Genomic DNA, 19196 nt, shown 5'->3' with positions numbered 1-19196 from the left:
TTGATCAAAACACTAACAAGTATTCCTTCTAAACATAAAACGACGTTGTTTTGTCGTAACTGTTCAATAAAATCCCGAGTTTCAAATCATACTCTATTTAGGGTTAGGGATAATGCTCGATTTGGGGATCTAAGATTGACTTTAGGGATTTAATTCAATCGTTACGACATAACTACGTCGTTTTGTTGTTATATGAAACATTGTCGTTATCAATTAACATATATGTTAACAGAAAATTACCTCCGTTAACGAGATCCATTAACCCACTTAACGTCGTACCTAATATGGCCAGGTCAACGGAAGTTTGATATTTATTTGGAAAGTCAACATAAGTTTGATATTTATTTGGAAAGTCAACATAAGTTTGATATTTATTTCGTTTTGTCATGAGTTGGGGATTTATTAACCCACTTAACGTCGAACCTAATATGGTCAGGTCAACGGAAGTTTGATATTTATTTGGAAAGTCAATGAAAGTTTGGTGTTTATTTGGAAAGTCAACATAAGTTTAATATTTATTTGGAAAGTCAACATAAGTTTGATATTTATTTCGTTTCGTCATGAATTGAGGATTTAAATCAACGTTTTGAATAAGTTGGGGATTTTAACAACATTTTTCCCTTTCTAAAACCCTTAAAAATTCCTTTGAAAACCATTGTAAACTCTTCTAAATCCTATAAAAACCTTTGTAAAAGCTTTTAAAACCCTTTTAAACCTTTAAAACTCTTTAAAAATCCTTGTTAATACTTATAAACTCTTTTTAAAACTCTTATAAATCATTTAAAATCCTTTAAAACACTTATAAATCTTTTTAAAACCTTTTGAAAACACTTGTAAATCTTTTTAAAATCCTTTAAAAACCCTTGTAAATCTTTTAAAACCTTTGTAAACCCTTTAAAACCTTTTTAAAACCCTTATAAAATCCTTTTAGAACCCTTGTAAATTCTTTTAAATCGTTTGAAAATCTTTTAAAAACGCTTATAAACCTTTTTAAAACCCTTTTAAAACACTTGTAAATCTTTTAAAAGCCCATTAAAACCCCTTGTAAATCTTTTAAAATCCTTGTAAATTCCTTAAAACCTTTTAAAACCCCTAAAAAATCCTTTTAAAATCCTTTTAAATCCTCTTAAATCCTTTTAAAATCCTTTAAAAACACTTATGAACTTTTTAAAAAATCTTTCAAAACTCTTGTAAATCCTTTTAAAACTCTTTTAAAACCCTTGTAAATCTTTAAAACCTTTGTAATTTCTTTTAAACCCTTGTAAACCCTTATAAAATCCTTTTAAAACCCCTGTAAATCTATATATTTTTTAACCAAAAAATTTTTGTCGGAAACATTTTTTTGGGGGAATTTTTTTTGTCGAAAAGTTTGTTAGAAATTTTTTTTGCGGGAAACTTTTGTCGGATTGATTTTTGGCGGGAAAATTCACTTTTTTCATTTTTGACCTAATTAATTTTCAAATAGGGATAAAATGGTCATTAAAAATTGAAAGAAGGTAGAAATGAAAATGGCTAGAAAATGGGGTATTTTGAAAAAGAGTATCAAAGTAAATGTATTTCTAACAATTTCTCTAGTTTTTTCCGGTAGGATAAAGAACTTCTACTTTTTATTTTTTATTATATTAACAAAAAAAATTAATAGAAAAGGTAATAGTTTAATATATTAACACATTTTTTTGGATAAAATAAGGAATTTTAATTTTACTTCTTCTTGAATATATCAACACATTTTTATTTTCAATAGAATTAGGCCAATATTTCAATATAGTATTATTTTTTTAATATATAAAAACAAATATTTTTTAGTTACATATATACATTTTTTATTTTTTTCCTATAGGGTCAAGAATTTTTCTATTTTTCTATCAACAAATTCAAACTTCATGCTAGTTATATAAATTTCCCTTTTCCAATATGGTTATAAATGTTTTTATTTATGCCTTTAAATACTCCCTCTATTTCATATTAAGTGTCGTTTTAGCTTTTGAATTTTTTTTTATAATAAGTGTCGTTTGTTTTTTCAACGCAGATGTTTGGCAAAATTTCCAGTTTCGTCCTTACTAATTTAATGTATTGACCAATGAAAAAATAATGAAATATATAGATAATGGGTAAAACAGAAAATTTAATTGTTTTCTTAATATGTGTGCAAAAACCTTAAACAACACTTATTATGAAACAGAGGGAGTATATATTAACAAATTTAGGTTTCACATATGACAACATCAACTGTTTTACTTGACATGTCGCGATCACATGAGTTAGCAATTTTGAAAATCCAACTTTATATAATAAGATTCAAAATACAAACGACAATGAACTAAAGAATTTTGTTTTGTTACATTAATTGATTTTTTAAACCGAACTAAACCCGAACCAAACTAAAACTATACCAAACCAAACATAACCAAACATAAACTAACCTAAACACAAATCAAACCAAACTAACTTCGGTTGAGTTTGGTTAGAGTTTTACGTGACCCGAATAAACAAACCAAATCCAAACCGAACTCGAAATTAAACCGAAATGCCCACGCCTAGTGAAAAATATGTCACTCTTGAATTGTTGGTAAATTTGAATTCACGATTTACCAGCAGTTAATGGCAGTGGCGGAGCTACGTTGGTGGGAGTGGGGTCAACTGACCCTAATAACTTTTATATTTTGAAAGATTTGTTATTAAAAATTAAGAAAAAATTAGAGAAAATGGTTAAAATTTCTTGAGTTGACCCCATTAACATAGCTTCAATTCTCTTTTCTTCTATTTATACAATACTAGATAAGGACCCGTCCGATGGACGGATTTATTTTTTAAAAAATTAATATCAAATTTAACAAAAAATTAATTAACAACGTTGTAAGTAGAATTTTTTTTTCAAAAGTAAAAACAATATTACTTTTTCACTGTTGCTTTGTTTCTTTAACCACTAAAATTATTAATTCAAAATTATTTTGAATGAAAAATATATCACATAACAATAATTAATGGTATACTTATATGAATAACAAAAATTAAAAATATTCATCATAGAGTTGGTGAGTAAAACCAAAGTGGTGTTTAATTAGACACGTTAAAAATATAAAGATGATAAATCGACTAAATTCTTTAGCCTTCCAAGCTAACGTTGCGGGTTCGATTCCTATATACTCGATTGCAATAACTTTATGATCAATCAATAAAAATTAATAAATTCAAAAAATTATAAGCACCATGATATATGAATCTTATATAATTCAAATATGAACATAGAAATTGAAATAAACAATTTTGAAATAGTATAATTAAATTCAAAATATCAAAAACAAAAAAGAAGCATATATGTTTCTTACATATTCAAGAATTTCAAATAAAACAATATAAAACTTTACTTAAAATCATCAAATATTTCCAATTAAAAAATAATATTGATATAAATAATGTAAATTTATAATTTAAATCATGACACATGTCGCTATCTAACATCATTAGAACTGTGATATATTAAAAATCTTATATAATTTAAACTGAACGTAGAAACCAAAATAAATAATTTAAAGATACAACAGTTAAACTAAAAATAAAAAATTATAAACACGATGATATATGAATCTTTGATAATTTAAATATGAAAAGAGAAATTGAAATAAACAATCTAACTATACTACAATCATAATTGAGGACAAAAAAAATAGTTAAGTAAAAAAATATTACAAAAAGGAAAACAAATTTATCTCACATATTTCTAATTGAAAAAATAAACTCAAATAAATAATATGAAGATTAGTTTAATTAAATCATCACATATTTCTAATTGGAAAAGAAATTGAGAAAAATAATATCAAATTTTAAATTAATATATAATAACATATGTTTCCTTTTTAAAAATATTTGCCTGATTTTTTTCTTGTTTAATTGAAATATGAAAAACGTATAATTTCCTTATTATTATCTTTTGAAAATTTTAATTTTTTTTTTTTTATAGAAATATGAATTATTTACAATTATTCTTATAATTATCTTTTACATTTTTAAAATTATTTAAATTTGTAATTACTTTCAATTATCTTCTTTTTTATTTTAAAAAGGAAATTTTTGTTTTACACGTGTCAAAATCTAAGATTGATAGATTTACCATATGTTACGATCACATGAGTTATTAACTTTGAAAACTATACTTTATATAATAAGATAACGACCCCATTAGAAACTTATTCTAGATCCGGCACTGGTTAATGGGTGCTACAAAATAATTTAATGGTGCTATAGTACAAATCCACACGTTACTATATATACTATAGGTTTACATAACGTTACAAATATTTTGTCTAGGCCTGACGGTGAAGTCTATGGTGACTTACCCCACAGAGCGCCGATTTTGTTATAAACTGTGCAATCTTATTAACATATAAGAGAGTATATATATGAGTTTACACGGGAACACAAGAAGGAGATAAAACCTAATGAGCTTTGGGCCGGTTATGGAGTCCATCCATATGATTTATAACACTCCCCCTTGGATGACATAACCATGTAAATGTTCAGAGATCTTCGTAATGTGCTTGGGAATGCTGCCTCATTAAAACCTTACCAGGAAAACCCAGTGGGACAAAACCGTGGTGAAGGAAAAAGAGTACAACACACATTACTCCCCCTGATTTGTACATCACTGAAGCTCCTTAAGTCTTCGCATCCCAATCTGATGTATGAGTTTCTTAAGTGTTGATGTTGGGAAAGACTTGGTGAATAAATCGGCTGAGTTGTTGTTGGACCGGACCTGTTGAACTTGTACTTCACTGGCTTTCTGTAACTCGTGTGTGAAGAAGAGCTTTGGCAAAATGTGCTTTGTCCGGTCTCTCTTAGTGTAGCCGTCCTTGAGTTGAGCAATACAGGCTGCGTTGTCTTCAAATATGATGGTCTTGATGTAGTAGTAGCTGCGCCTTAAGGAAGGCTGCCTACGTACCCGTGGAAGGGATCAAGCCACACGTAGTTCCTATTCTTTGACCATGCCATAATCTGATCTTATGAATAACCTGCATCAGCAAATCAAACTAAACCAAAGCAAACTGGACCTTCTTTGGTTAGATCAGTATAGAATAAACCCAAGTAAACAACACATGAAGAATAAACTTTAAAATTTAACCAAACCTTCCTTTAAACCTTTCTAGTGCCTTTGGGTTGATCATGAACTAAATTTAGACAGGACACTCACGGCAAAACAAATGTTTGGTCTAGTGTGTCTAGCCAAATTCATTAGAACTCCTATGGCACTGAGGTATGGCGTTTCCGGACTGAATGGATCACTATCCAATCTGAGGCTTCTCACCACCATTGGGCCTGGTCAATGGGCGGGCCTGGTCCTTATTAAATCTCCTTGAGTACTCTTTCAGTGTATTCCATTTGATGCACAAGGATTCCATTATTCACGTACTATGGTTGTAATCCCAAACAGAACTTAATTATTGCCTAGGTCTTTCATTTCAGATTCTTTCTTTAGATATACTCAACTGTTTGGTCGATTACTCAGAGGTTTAAATCATTCATATACACTGCTATGATTACAAATCATTTGTTTGCAAACCTCTTTATGAAAATACATGGACTGATGGGATCATTTATAACCTTCCATACGCCCACTTAGTCTAAGTCCATGAAAGGATTTGTCCAGCCTTATGCAATGCTGTTCTCGAGAATCTTTCTTATCTTTGAGCTCAATACCCTCTGGTAATCTCATATATTATCCAGTGGACTTATATAAATATGCAGGCATTACATCCATTAGCCGCAAATCAAGTCTTTCTCTTTTATATAGCCAGACTTAGCAAAAATTTAAATTTCTTAGCATCCACCACAAGGGAGTATATCTCCTCTATTTCTGGTCTTTGTGTGAATCCTTGTGAGACAAGCCGTGTCTGATATATCACGCTTTCACTATGTTTATTTCACACAATCACAAAGACTCATTTGTCCCACTGGCTTTACATTGAATGTTGTCCTTCGTATTAGACCAAACACATTCCTCTTCTTAATGATTCTTAGCTCCACGTTTTATGCTCTTGTACCATTTTAATCAATCAGGTCTTTGAGTGCACTCTAGTATAGACGTGGGCTCCTGATCCTCATTTATTTCAGTTGCCACCTTGTACGCAAATATTTTATCATTGATGTCGACATCTTTTCGGTTCCATTGTATTCTAGACATGATATAGTTGATAGAGATCTCTTTACACTTTCAGGACCTTGAGGTTTGGCGTCCCAAACCTCATTGATTGGTACCTTAGGGTTATGTCTATTAGCCGGCCATGTCTATGGTTTCTTGAACCTTCTCGGTTTCCCTTGCACATTTCTTTGATTTCCGAGGGTTCTTGTCTTTGGAACCTTTTGGGTCTACCACGTTTCTTACGTGTTGTAGCCTATGTAGCAACTTGATTGTGTTCCTTGTGAACATCAATACGTACTGGTGCATTACAAGCTGGTATGTACGATATTGTTACTCTCTTTGGGTCATTATAGGAATCTTGGCAACTGTTTTAGCTAGCTTTTGCAGATATATAGTCTTTTAGATCTCTGATGGAGTCCGAGGATCTTGCCATGTGAAGGATGTTTGATTCCATGTAAGTTCTTTGACCATGCTTGTTAGTCTCTCCACCCAGTGTTGGGAAAACGGATTCATTGAGATGACAATCCTTGTATCTGGCCTTTGGCTCGAGATACTTAATGATGGTGGGAGAATCATTTTTAACGTATATTCCCATCCCCTTTTGAGGTCCCATCATTTGCTCTTTGTGGTGGTGCTATGGGTAAATAGGTGACACACCCAAATGTCTTTAGATGGGACATATCTGGCTCTTGACCTGTGAGTAGTTGGGATGGTGAATATCTATGCTCACTAGAATGGCATGATGCGTATAAGTTCTTGTTGCATGTAATATTATGTGTCCCCAAGCAGCTACTGTGAGTTAGAGTATGGACATGTGCCATGGGGTATACTACTCTCCCCCTCATGGATATACTGTAGCCATAAAACGCTTGGGACATAATTTACCAGCATTATCTAGACATATAGTCTTAAGTATGTGGGCTCACAGACTTATGGTCTGGGCCAGCAATCTAGCAAACACCAAGTTTCTAGTTGCTTTGACTGGTGATGGCCTTAGTATGAGTTTCCCTTGTGTACATGCTACACACGTGAGGTCTTTAAGGGGTGTGCCCTTTTGATTTTAATATCAGCTTTACGCACCATGTTAGAACCAGGCTGGCCAAGCCGGTCATGCCATTAGTGAATTTCTCAGTAAACCCTTTTGTTTACTGTATTAGCCTTTATCATATTGACCTTGGCATAGTAAAGGTCTATGACGCGGGTATAGTCTCTAAGACCTTCTCATGGTCTTGGGTGCTCTTAGTAATATATGGGAATCCTTTGTTCCCTTCACCCTTAGTTTCAATGTTGGGATCATTCAAACACATTTCTTTGAAACTCAACAAGCCCCTTTGAGCTGGGTAAATATGAAGCATCTGAGGATGCGTGCCCTTGGGAATGTGGGCCTGCCATGGGCCTGCCCTTAGCCTTCACTAAATTTAGCTATACTCGGAATTTGGCTAATGAACTATGTCTTTAGATATTTCGTTTATTGAATTCTCATAACTCATAAATCAATCAATTCAAAGTCATAGAACATAGAAAACATCAAGACAAAACAAAATAAGTCAAGAAAATAAATCAAGAACACTTAGATGCTGAAAACAATTAAGCCTCTTTTAGGCAATCCGAAGTCTCATAGTCATCTATCTCATGATCGAAATCTTCTTCACCATCGTGATGAACTAAATGAGCTTCTAGATTCTTTTCAAACTCTCTTGATAGAGATCAACGAGATGCTTAGGTGTCATGCACGTCTTAGTCCAATGGTTTCCCCATTCCTCATCAGTGGCAAACAAGTTTATTTGAGTGTTGTGGTTTGGGTATAACGCGGCCTCTACCTAGATTACGACCAAAGTCGGGTCGGCGGCCTTAACCATATGAATGGTTTCCTTGATCATATAAATTATAATTGCCACTTCTACCACGTCCATTCCATTTACCATGACTGTGGCCATGATACTTATCTCTTTGGACGTGGTTAGACTCTTTAGTCTCTTTAGTCTCTTTAGGCTCTTTAGGCTCTTCAGCCCAATGGGCTTATGATAATGGGGTAGGACCAGGAGGTCTCATTTCACTATTTATAACTCATTGTTTTGCTCAACAAGTAGCAAAACAAGAGTTTAGACTTGCATATGTGGTGAAAACCTTTTTCACGATATTGTTGCTGAGGCAATATATTGTTTGTGTGAAAGGTCGAGAATGCTTTCTCTAGCAAGTCATTCTCATTAACTTCCTCACCACGGAATCTCAGTATTGACACTATTTTAAATAGTGCTGAGTTATACTCATTCATGGATATGAATTACTGGAATCTGAGATTCTTTCGATCGAATCGGACTTTTGGGTAATAGCACCGTTCTTTGGTGGTTATATTGATTGTTTTTTTTCAACTATGTCCTGAGGTCCAGAGGATTCTTAATAGTGAGGTACTAATTTTGAGACTCTCATTGAGGTGATGGCGTATGTTAGTAATCGCCTTATATCTTTCTCTTCTGGTGACATTGTTTCCTTCCACAATAGATTCACCAGGCCCTTTTTCCTTTAGGACAATCTCAGTGTCCAAAGTCCATTGTAAATAATTGTCACCAAAGGCATTGAATGTCGTGTATTCATAATAGTTGATTTCTGACATCTACAATATATAGAGTTAAATGAGAACTCATGTAATCGGTTAGACCAAGTAATGCGGTATTTAAGACCGAGCCATGCTTGTCTTCAGCAAGTGTTTTCTAAACAATCATGTTATATATATATGGATGAAATCAACCCTAGAAGATTGATCTAGTATGCAACAAAAAAACAACCAAACAATCGGATCATACTAGATTAGGATATTAGGATCTCGCGGTTAAATTTTAGGGTGTTAGCATCCGCGATTTATAGTACTAGGGTTTTTGCTAGGGTTTCGGTTTTATGTATGGAACTTTCTATTTATGGAAACTTTCCTTATATGGAACTTTCCATTTATGGAAACTTTCTATTTCTCATCTAGAAAGAAATCCTAAACAAACATGTACTTTAGGGTTTTGGAATTTTTTCTTATGAAGGAGTTTTCTATTTTGGTAACTTTCCATTTTGGGAAACTTGCTATTTTAGAGAGCCTTTTATTTTGGGAAACTTGCTATTTTACGAAACTTTCTATTTCTGGATACTTTCCTTATATGGAACTTTCTATTTATGGGAAATTTGATATTAAACCGTGACAGGATTTATTAAACCGGTATAACCTAGGATTTAGGGTTTCGGTTTACTTTCGGTTTAACCTAGGGTTTAGACCGAACATAAGTTCGGTTAGGTTTAGAATTCAACTGCAACTTGCAGTTTGGCTTTCGCGATATAGGATCGCGATTAGGGTTTCTATCAATAAATCCATAAAACTCAATTCGATTCCATGATTTAAAGAGCATTCAATCTCTCGAATTTTGGATTTAGGGTTTCACACAATCAAGCAAAAATCAATTTAGGATTTAGGGATATCATCGCGATTTAGGGTTTAATCTTTTAACCACTGATTGAATTCTGAATTGATTGGGACCGGGAGCTAAAGACCTCGGTAACTCACGCTGCTGCAACGAACCGCAAACAGTACCACGATGAACAGTACCGTGATGAACAGTACCACGATGAAAAGTGTCGACGATGAACAGTATTGATGATGAACAGTGTCGATGATGAACAGTACCGCAATGAGCAGTACTGCGATCGGATCTGATGATGTGCGGTTTTTACGGTTTTAGCGATTTTTAGGGTTAGAGCTTTTTGAAGGTGGTTTTATTTCTCTAGAGCAAACTCGTGCTGATAACGTGTTATAAACTGTGTAATCTTATTAACACATAAGAGTGTATATATATGAGTTTACACGGGAACACAAAAAAGAGATAAAACCTTATGGGCCTTGGGCCGGTTAACGAGTCCATCCCTATGATTTATAACAGATTTAATTTTTTTTTTTTTTTTTTGCCAATTCAATTTTCGTTTTCTCTTTCTCCATGTGGTTCTTTAAAAGGCCCTCTTTCTCCCTGTGCTTCTTTAAATAGCCCTTTACTTTTTACTTTCTCCTTTTAAACCCTAATATTTTACGTTTATTTTCATTTGAGCCACAATGGTTGTTTTGATAAAAAGCAACACAAAGTTTAGCACCATTATATATGATGGTCGTTGATGCAAAACAAATTATAAAAAATAGATCTCAAAATAACGATAGTAAAAATTAGGCCTGGGCAAAATACCCGGAACCGAATACCCGAACCGAAAAACCCGAACAATACCCGAACCGAACCTGAACCCGATTTTTAAAAATACCCGAATGGGTCCTAACTTCCTACCCGAAAAAAACCCGAACCGAACCCGAACCGAATCCAATATCCGAATGTACCCAAATACAAATATACACCTAAAAATATTAGTTATTTTTATATTTATAATACCCGGATACTTAAAATTACAATCATAAATCCGAATATATTAGGTATTTTAGATATTTATGGTTATATTTGGGTAAAGAGTAACCAATGTATTTTCGAGAAATCGGGTATTTCGGTTAGATTTGGGTATATATGAGTTAAAAACCCAAACCTGATCCGAACCCGAAAATATTCTGGGTATTTTTGGTTATTTTCGGGTATTTTGCTTTTTTATTAAAATACCCGAACCGACCCGAACCCGAACCGAATTTTTAGAATACACGAATGGGTCTTGACCCCATACTCAAATACACCCGATACCCGAAAAAAATAACCGAACCCGAACGGGTATCCGAATGCCCAGGCCTAGTAAAAATATTATTATTAATTTATCAAAATATCTTTGTGATAAATTACACATAATTTTCAATCATTATAGGGAAGAAGAAAGAGAAAAAAACATATTTTTAATATTTATTTGCTACAGTTTCAAAAGCTTCATATTTGTGACTTTAAGAAATTGAACATAAAAGAAGTAAAAGTGGATAGTAAGACTTTAAAAGCTTTAAAAAAAAATTAAAACACTAAAACCGTGATTGGTAAGTTTTTGGTTTTTGAAGACTTTAAATTAAAGTTACGGTACTTAAATCCTCTCCCAATCACCCCCTCAATTAATAAAAGAAACACATAGCACATTACAGTAATTCCTAAAATAAGTCTTTCTTTTATTCAACATTATCCCATAACTCTACAAAATATCAATAGAAACCCCAAGAAGACAAACGACAATTCACCAGATTCAACTCTCTAGTTAGGAATTTACAATGGTGCAAACAAACAAAAAACAAATACAACAAGCAAAGACGTTGGATCATCTTCTGCTATGCATTAAGGGAAAAAAAATACTGAGCTACACGAAGTATAACAGAATACATGGTCACACATGCCAAGGTTTAAAATGTACAACTAACTATACGAACTAAATATATTGCATGCCCACATATACCAACTATATGACGACATGTGGTGAACATCACGAACATTTTATTCTCGTACACCAATTATCAAAATCTGGCGTTGGCCATCGTTGACCGGTATTGACCGGCATTGAGCAACAAAAATATTCAAAAAAATATTTTTATTTATTTTAAAAGAAATATTCAATTGAATCATTTATGGTGTTGTATAATAATAAAAAACACATTCTATATTTAACAAAAATTTTTTTGTATGATTCCAATAATTAGTTAATTTTTTCAACTTCAAAACTAAATTAAAAGTGAAATAAAATAAATTTTATTAGAAAAATTGAGTTTATGACACTTTAATCTAAAATTGGCATGGTAAAAAATATAAAGTTTTATGCTAAAATCAAAATTATGATACATAGTTAAAAATATAGAAAATTTTACATACTCTTTAGTCTAAACGTAATACATTGGTAACTTTTGTAATTAAAATTATTAAAAAACATTCTCGTAATAACGCGTAAACAACAAAAAAGGTTGCAATTTTTTTTAATATATAGGAAATAGAAAATTAACTATATTGATGTTAGCAAAAATATTTGTAAAATAATAAGTTAATGTTTTTATTGACAATGTAAAAATAAGTAATTCGCTTAATTATTTGTATTTCACTTTTATTTTAGTTTTGAAATTGAGAAAACTAACTAATTATAATAATCAATGTATTAATACAAAATTTCTTTATGTTGAATATAGAATGGGATTTCTTCTTTAATTATACAGTACCATAAAAGATTCAATAGAATTTTAAAACAAATAAAAATAATTTTTTTGAATATTTTTGTTGTAATACCGGTCAACGATGGTCATCGCCGGATTTTAATGATTGGTGTACCAGAATAAAATGTTCGTGATGTTGATCACATGTCATCATATAGTTGGTATATGTGGGCATGCAATATATTTAGTTCGTGTAGTTGATTGTACATTTCTAAACTTGGCATGTATAGCCATGTATTTCGTTATACTTCGTGTAGCTCGGTATCTTTTTTCCTGCATTAAGAGCATTTGGGATGAGAGAAGATCTTGTGAACATAAACTTCGTGAACTTCCTGCTAACAAATATCCCCTTTGTCTCGATCAATCGCATAACAGACATAGATTGTGTCAATCACATCCTCAATCAGTAACAGCCACGCGAGTATAGCCACCACATACGAATCTATACCCAGGTTGCTCACTCCTCTCAGAACACCCCATGTCTGTGCATCATCAAACCGGAAATTAGTGATTAAGACAATTATTAAATGCTTAGTTGGTGAAAAGCAAAAGATAATACTTACCGCGACTGCATATGCGGCTGAGAGGACAAAGACTATTCCGGTTAGGATTCTGGTGGAAACCGTTTCGACAAATTCAGCTGACAGTAGGTTGCGTCTTAAGAGCTCGTAAGTCATTTTTGCAGAGGTGCAATAGGCTTCCCCTGTTATTGCAGCAAATTCGATGGTGAACTTGTTGAGATTGTCAAGGGCTCCAAGTAAGGCGTTTGCGCAGCAAAGGAGAACCATGTTCACTATCCCTTGTGGGTTCTCTTCTCTTGCATTGTCCACAATTGCCCGGACCACACGAACAATGCAGATGAGAAGTCCTGATACACATATTGTACCAAAGGATTGACCAAATGCGTTCCTAAAGACACAGATACGAAAAAGAATAAGATTCACACATGATTTGACATAAGCCAACAACAGATTTGGAGACTAGTGCAAATTTGGATCCTCAAAACTATAATCTCCTTCAGAAAATACCACTGTCTGCTGTCTCTTTTCACATTTAAAGTACCAAACAAGTGCAGATGATGGATTCCAATACATGTATACAATCTATAAGGTCTAGACTATGAATACCATTGAGTCTTCCTTGGAGAAATACCACTGAGCAATAGTTCCACTTATCACATACACGTGCATTTCCACCATTACAGCAAGAGACCAGATCATCGTTAAAATGGCAAGCACATAATAGGCAGGCAGGAACCCAAGAATCTTCCTTCCACTCACAAAAGTAGTGACCATCCAACTCTCGTGGCACAAACTTGCCATTAAACCTTGCAAACACCAAGAACACCACAATCGGCGCATAGTACACCACTAGCCCGAGAATCAGCAGCGGCAACACAACAAAAAGTTTCAAATTTTTGGACAAGGCATCCGATGCAACACTGATGATTTGGATAGTGAGCTCAATCTTGTGCCAATTAGCTACTATGATCCAGACAACGATCCCGATGATCAAGAAAACGAAGACTAGGACAAGAATTCTGTAAGCTAGAGGGAGGGCGTCGCTACAAGAAGAGCTAAGAGTACAAGCGACAAACCAATAGACATTGAAAAAAGATGGGGAAAAGGACAAAGAGAGGTAAACAAGCATAAACAATCTGCTTAGTGTAGTGTTTGAGCAAAAGCAGGACGCTAAAACAGAAAGGCACACTTAAAAATGAGCGTTACAACAAGGGTCCAGATCAAATCCTTCTCAAAGACTGAATCAGACGGAGAAACCATACCGTACATGACACTCGAAGAAGCCTAGTAGTACCCATCCGAAAATTTCGTAAAGGTAGAATTTTTGACGCAGGAGCTAGAGGTGAAATCGTAGGGGAAGGAAGAGGAGCTCCCGTAATCGCTATTTCTAATGAAAATGGAGAAGATTCCGAAACCAAAAGTGGAGAGTACGAGAAGATCGAAGAGAAGTTCAAGTAGGAAAGGGATGTCCTTGAAAGTTCTGGGGCCAAAATTATAGATCTGAAGAAACTGAGTGGATCGGACGTGGAGGGTTTTGAGAGAAGAGGGACGGAGAGGATGAGTCTTAATTGAAAATATAAAATAAAATAATATTAATAAAATAACTAACAAAAATTTAAATAAATATTATAATTAAGTTAATATTGACATAAATAGAACCAAACTAAATTTTTTTTTTTTTTTTTTGTCATCCGAAATTAATTAGAGCTTAAAAAAGTCATTCCTGAGGAATGTTGTTTACATACGTGATGTGAAGCGGTTCTGTACGAACTTGTCGTGCAAGATTATCCGCTTTTGTATTAGCACTACGAGAAATTAAAGATAAAGAAAAACTTGAAAATTCTTCCTAAATGTCGGCCATTCGGTTGGGTGAAGATAAGACACCATCTTCACCAGGTCAGAACAGTCTGTAAAGAACGTTACCTCTTGGTTATCTGCACCAATCATACACTTCATTGCCCAAAGAAGGGCCTCGACTTCTGCATGTAATGGAGATAGACTTCTACGGAGGTTCGCTGCTCCCATTGTTGGCGGTTCTCCAGTTGATGATGTACAAAACCATCCTGTCCCGGAGAACTTGTCGCTTTCTTTCCAAGATCCGTCCACAAAACAACGGTATCCCGAATAGGTCGAATCAAGTGAGGCATCCCACACTCGATATCGATTTACCACTTCCACTGGGCCCTTATTTTCATTAGTAAGCTCTAGTTGAGCTGAAAGCCATAATTGTGCCTCTTTTTCCGCTAACCGTAATACCTCTAATGGAACATTATCTATATTTTCAAATATTTTTTCATTTCTTGCTTTCCAAATATACCAGATAATCCATGGGAAAGCTGATGAGTTAAATTCCGAAGGTATTCTCCAGAATAAGTGATCCAAATTCACATAAATAGATTCCGTGGGGAAATTCCCCATTACTGTAGGAATCTGTGAAAACGCCCAAGTCTGTCGTACCGGGTGGCACTGAAAAAGTGTATGATTAATTGTTTCCTCAAATGCGCCACATCTGGCACATCCTAAATCACACTCAAGTCCTCTTTTCCGCAGATTCTTCGTAACCAAACTAAAATTTTCTTCTCCAAATAGCATTACATTTCAAAAGTTCTACGAATAGCAATATAAACTTCAATATCAAATATAAATAATTAATTTAGTTACTATAAATAAATAAAATTAGAAATTTTCAACCAAAAAATTTTCGCGACGTAAAAATTTTTTTCCGTCAATTTTTTTGTCAAAAATTCCCCCGCCCCCTCCCCCCCAAAATTTTTTTTTAACATTTTTCTGCAAAACAAATTTCCACGTAATTCATGAAGAAATTCACGGATCGTGAAATCTTTCATGAATTACGTAGAATCCTTCCTGAATTTCGTTGAATTCTTCCTGAATTTCTTTAAATTTTTTTTGGCGGGAAAAGTCGGACGGAAATTTTTTTTGCGGGAAAATTTTGACGATATTTTTTCTTGCCGCGAGCGAAAAATATGTTTGTAACACCCGGCCCGCCTTACAGGCGAAGTCAGCATGTTATTCATATGGATTCATATGGTCCCGCCAAAACGCTTATTTCTTTGTTCTACATCTCATAAAGCTTATTAACCTAAGGGAAAAGATAAAAGGGATGAACACAATGGCGAAATTTTAATCACACTCAACAATCAGTGCATAACATAGAATGAGACTCCATATTCTCAACCATACGTCCAACAACATAACATTTTAATACAATATCCAACCATATACAAAATCGACAATAACGCTAAACCGAAATCCCATCGGCTTTGTATTGCACGAAACCAGTCTCAGGCTCGTCTAATCGCCAGGCCCGAAACCAATCCTAGGTTCGCCCATCATGAAACACAAAACCAATCTTAGGTTCGTGCCCCCACCACAACAACTCATATCATATGATGCATGTTATATATAAAGTTTTCCTATCATACATCATACCATCCTACCATATCACACAATATCAATCAACGAACATACAAACAAGCACATAGTTTCCAAACCTATACAAACAATTTATGAAGAACATGCTTAGAGGATAACCATTTTGTTTCCACGATTACCACCCTCACCTTCGCATTTTGTCGGAGACGCTACGGTTCGAACATAGGTTTCAAGATTAGTTTTCCATCAACCGAGACATAGATCAATGCCTCATAAATGCTCATGCAGAGCTTCGGCTCATCCAAGCTCATTTTACCAACCAAACAATAAATCTTATCATAATTTGCTCTATACCAAACCATCTCAGAAATGCATGATTAAATCAGAAATTAACCGTTGAAAACTCAATTTCACCGTTTATTCTTTAGCATGTAGTACCATGAATAACTCCATCAATTTTCAGCAAGATCCAATAACTCTTTGACCTCCAAACGACGCCATTAATAATCCATCTCAGAACTGTTTTTAGGTTCATACTTTAACATATATTTGTACAACTTTCCAGATGTTAATTGGCCAGAAAGTAAGGCGCATAGCTCCTTGAGTTTAACTCCTATTAACGCGCCTAATATGCTATTTTTGTCCAATAAACTTTTGAGTGTTTTTTTTTGTCCCAAAAACTTGATTTGGGAGTATAAGATGCAATTTCTCTTAAATTATTCTTTTATATTTAATTTTGAAAATATTAAAAAAATATGTAAATAATTAGTGAAAAGCTTTATCCTAGCGTTATTGAAAAATTAAATTACGTGTTGAGCTTTGTGGTATTTAATGGGCAAACACATGAGCTTTTACAATTAAAACATGGACTTTCAAAAGTTATAAAACAAAACATAGAAACAATTGTTAGAGGATTTATAAGAGTTGAAGCTTGTCATCTAAACTCATGGATCATTTATTGAATATTATTGGCGTTACTAGTTTTGGTTGCGAAAAATCGTTTCGTCCTTTGAGTATGTCACATAAAACATCGAGCGATTTTGATATTTTATGTATCAAAAGAAAATTGGTTAGAAACGTTGGTTAGCTATTTTGTAAAGGGAAACTAAAATTATGTTTTAAAACTAAATTAGTTTTTTTTTTTTTTTTTTTTTTTGGCAAGGAATCCTTGGATATGGTTGTAGTGGAAAGGGAACTCAGTCAAAATCTATACCAATATACAAGAGAAATTCCATCGTGTTCGTGTATTGAAGTGACTTGGTCAAAACTCATCAAAATACTTGCAAATTTATCGGTTAAGCTAAAAAAAAACTTTGAAAACATCAATCCAGTAACACCCCCTTAGTGTTATGTAACAAATTGATCTTTTATTTTTCACGTACCTAATATATAGTCCACCATCGATCTTTGCCGACTCTCCTCCGTCTCGCTCTCTTGTCCTTCCTCTGCAGATATTTGGATTAAGAGGTACAAATGTCTCTCCGATATCTTAAGTTACTGAGAATAGTTCGCTTTGTGCTCACCACATGGCTGCGTGATTTCTCTTCTTGTTGTTAGTTTCTTTTGTGTTAGAATAGAATGGTTGGGTTTTATGCTGTTCGGTTGCCGTACCGGATTTCTCGTGAGTAGGGACCTATACGTTTGTTCCGTTTCAGGAATTCATAATCGGAAATGAATTAATGTATATATTAAGTTTAACGTTGGGCTTTATTCATTAGATTTTTGCTGCTCCAGTATCAAATCTGACTTTGTGTTTAATTAGTGTTCTAGGTTCGAATGAGGGCCAATTGTGTCCGTCGTCTGGCATTGTGCTTTTTGGTTATGGCCATGCTTTCTCTAGGAGGAGCTTCTTCTGAATATGCTTACTCTAATGGACATAAGAATCCAGAGGAGGTACCAGACCAATGGGCCCCTCATGTTTCTCAGAAGATTAATCTAGCTGTGAGAGGAGGTATATGATCTTTTGTTTCCTTGTTTGACTATTAAGTGCCATGAGTATGAGATCTTAATTGATGTTCAATATATATATGATGCGCAAAAGCATCCGGTCATGATTACAAGTGGCTCAGCTCAGATACGAGGATTTTGGTTGTGTCATTCTATGGAGTTATCCAGGCAAAGAGGCCTGGAATAGCCACTCTGAAAGCTGTGTCGACTTTTGATTCTCACAACTTTGATGAGGTTATGGTACCATTTAATCATGCATCCTTTTGCATAATCTTTACTTATTTAGTGTCAATTATATATCATTTACCATTGTCGTTATATTATGTGTAGATTGTTTCCGTATGTCAACATGTCTGCTTCCACATGGATGATATGGAGCCCAAACTGGACAATGATCAACTCGCGCCAAACCATACAACGATTGCATGCATGAACATGATTTTCCTAATAAACTCTCTCGCTTTGGGAATCTTTCTTATAGTACACCATTATTGTTTTCGTCGTATTGGCTATGTAAAGCCTATTAATCGGTGTTTTAAAAAACATGCAAGGCGATTGTCTATAAGACGCAGAAGCGCTTAACGACTATAGATCTGATAACTATCATCTAGAGATCTGATAATTATCATCTAGAATCTAGATATTTGAATTTGTTATGTTTGTGATTAACGAGTTAGGCTGTCTTAAGCGGTTCTACGTAACATTTAGTAGTGTTATTGACGATCCTTTGATTTTCAATTTTAGTTTGTTTTAGTTTACTTTTTTTTTTTTTTTTTTTGATGATTAAATTTCACAAATACCTGGGTAGGTCTCGGTATATAAATCGGAACCAAAGAACCGAACTGAACTGAAAAAGGGTTCCGGTTCGGTTATGGATATCACTAAACACCCGAATGGATCTCAGTCACACTAGTCCAAACTTGTCTAGCTAAAGAACAAGTGAATAAAACATGGTTCACCGATTCTTCGTCACCTCCACAGACCTGGCATCTCTCATCCACCTTCATCCCTCTGCTCTGTAATGTCTTTGCAATAGGCAGTAAACCATTAAGAGCTTTCCAGAGGA

At 34.0% G+C, this 19196-nt stretch overlaps 2 protein-coding genes across 4 annotated transcripts; one reads left to right on the top strand and one right to left on the bottom strand.

Moving 5' to 3' along the window:
* Positions 1 to 12394: 12394 nt before the first annotated feature.
* Positions 12395 to 13390, bottom strand: LOC9306535. Its single transcript, XM_021019928.1, has 2 exons — positions 12833 to 13390; positions 12395 to 12751 (listed from the first exon to the last, which is right to left on the bottom strand). Exons 1-2 carry the CDS (start codon positions 13055 to 13057, stop codon positions 12605 to 12607), a joined length of 372 nt encoding a protein of 123 aa, XP_020875587.1. The 5' UTR covers positions 13058 to 13390; the 3' UTR covers positions 12395 to 12604.
* A 3950-nt stretch (positions 13391 to 17340) lies between these two features.
* LOC9304525 lies at positions 17341 to 18868 on the top strand. 3 transcript variants are annotated; one of them, XM_021016639.1, is made up of 4 exons: positions 17341 to 17650; positions 17954 to 18134; positions 18225 to 18370; positions 18461 to 18868. In XM_021016639.1, the coding sequence occupies exons 2-4, from the start codon at positions 17960 to 17962 to the stop codon at positions 18710 to 18712; spliced, it is 573 nt and encodes a 190-aa protein (XP_020872298.1). In that variant the 5' UTR covers positions 17341 to 17650; positions 17954 to 17959; the 3' UTR covers positions 18713 to 18868. The 3 variants fall into 3 exon arrangements, with proteins under 3 accessions (XP_020872298.1, XP_020872299.1, XP_020872297.1); XM_021016640.1 differs by having other exon boundaries at positions 17946 to 18134; positions 18225 to 18364; XM_021016638.1 differs by having other exon boundaries at positions 17946 to 18134.
* The last annotated feature ends 328 nt before the right edge of the window (positions 18869 to 19196 follow it).

Source organism: Arabidopsis lyrata (genome assembly GCF_000004255.2).
Source record: "Arabidopsis lyrata subsp. lyrata unplaced genomic scaffold ARALYscaffold_7, whole genome shotgun sequence".
In the NCBI taxonomy this organism is placed as follows: domain Eukaryota; kingdom Viridiplantae; phylum Streptophyta; class Magnoliopsida; order Brassicales; family Brassicaceae; genus Arabidopsis; species Arabidopsis lyrata.
Note: the sequence above shows the minus strand (reverse complement) of the source record. Positions and strands in the feature narration are given on the sequence as shown.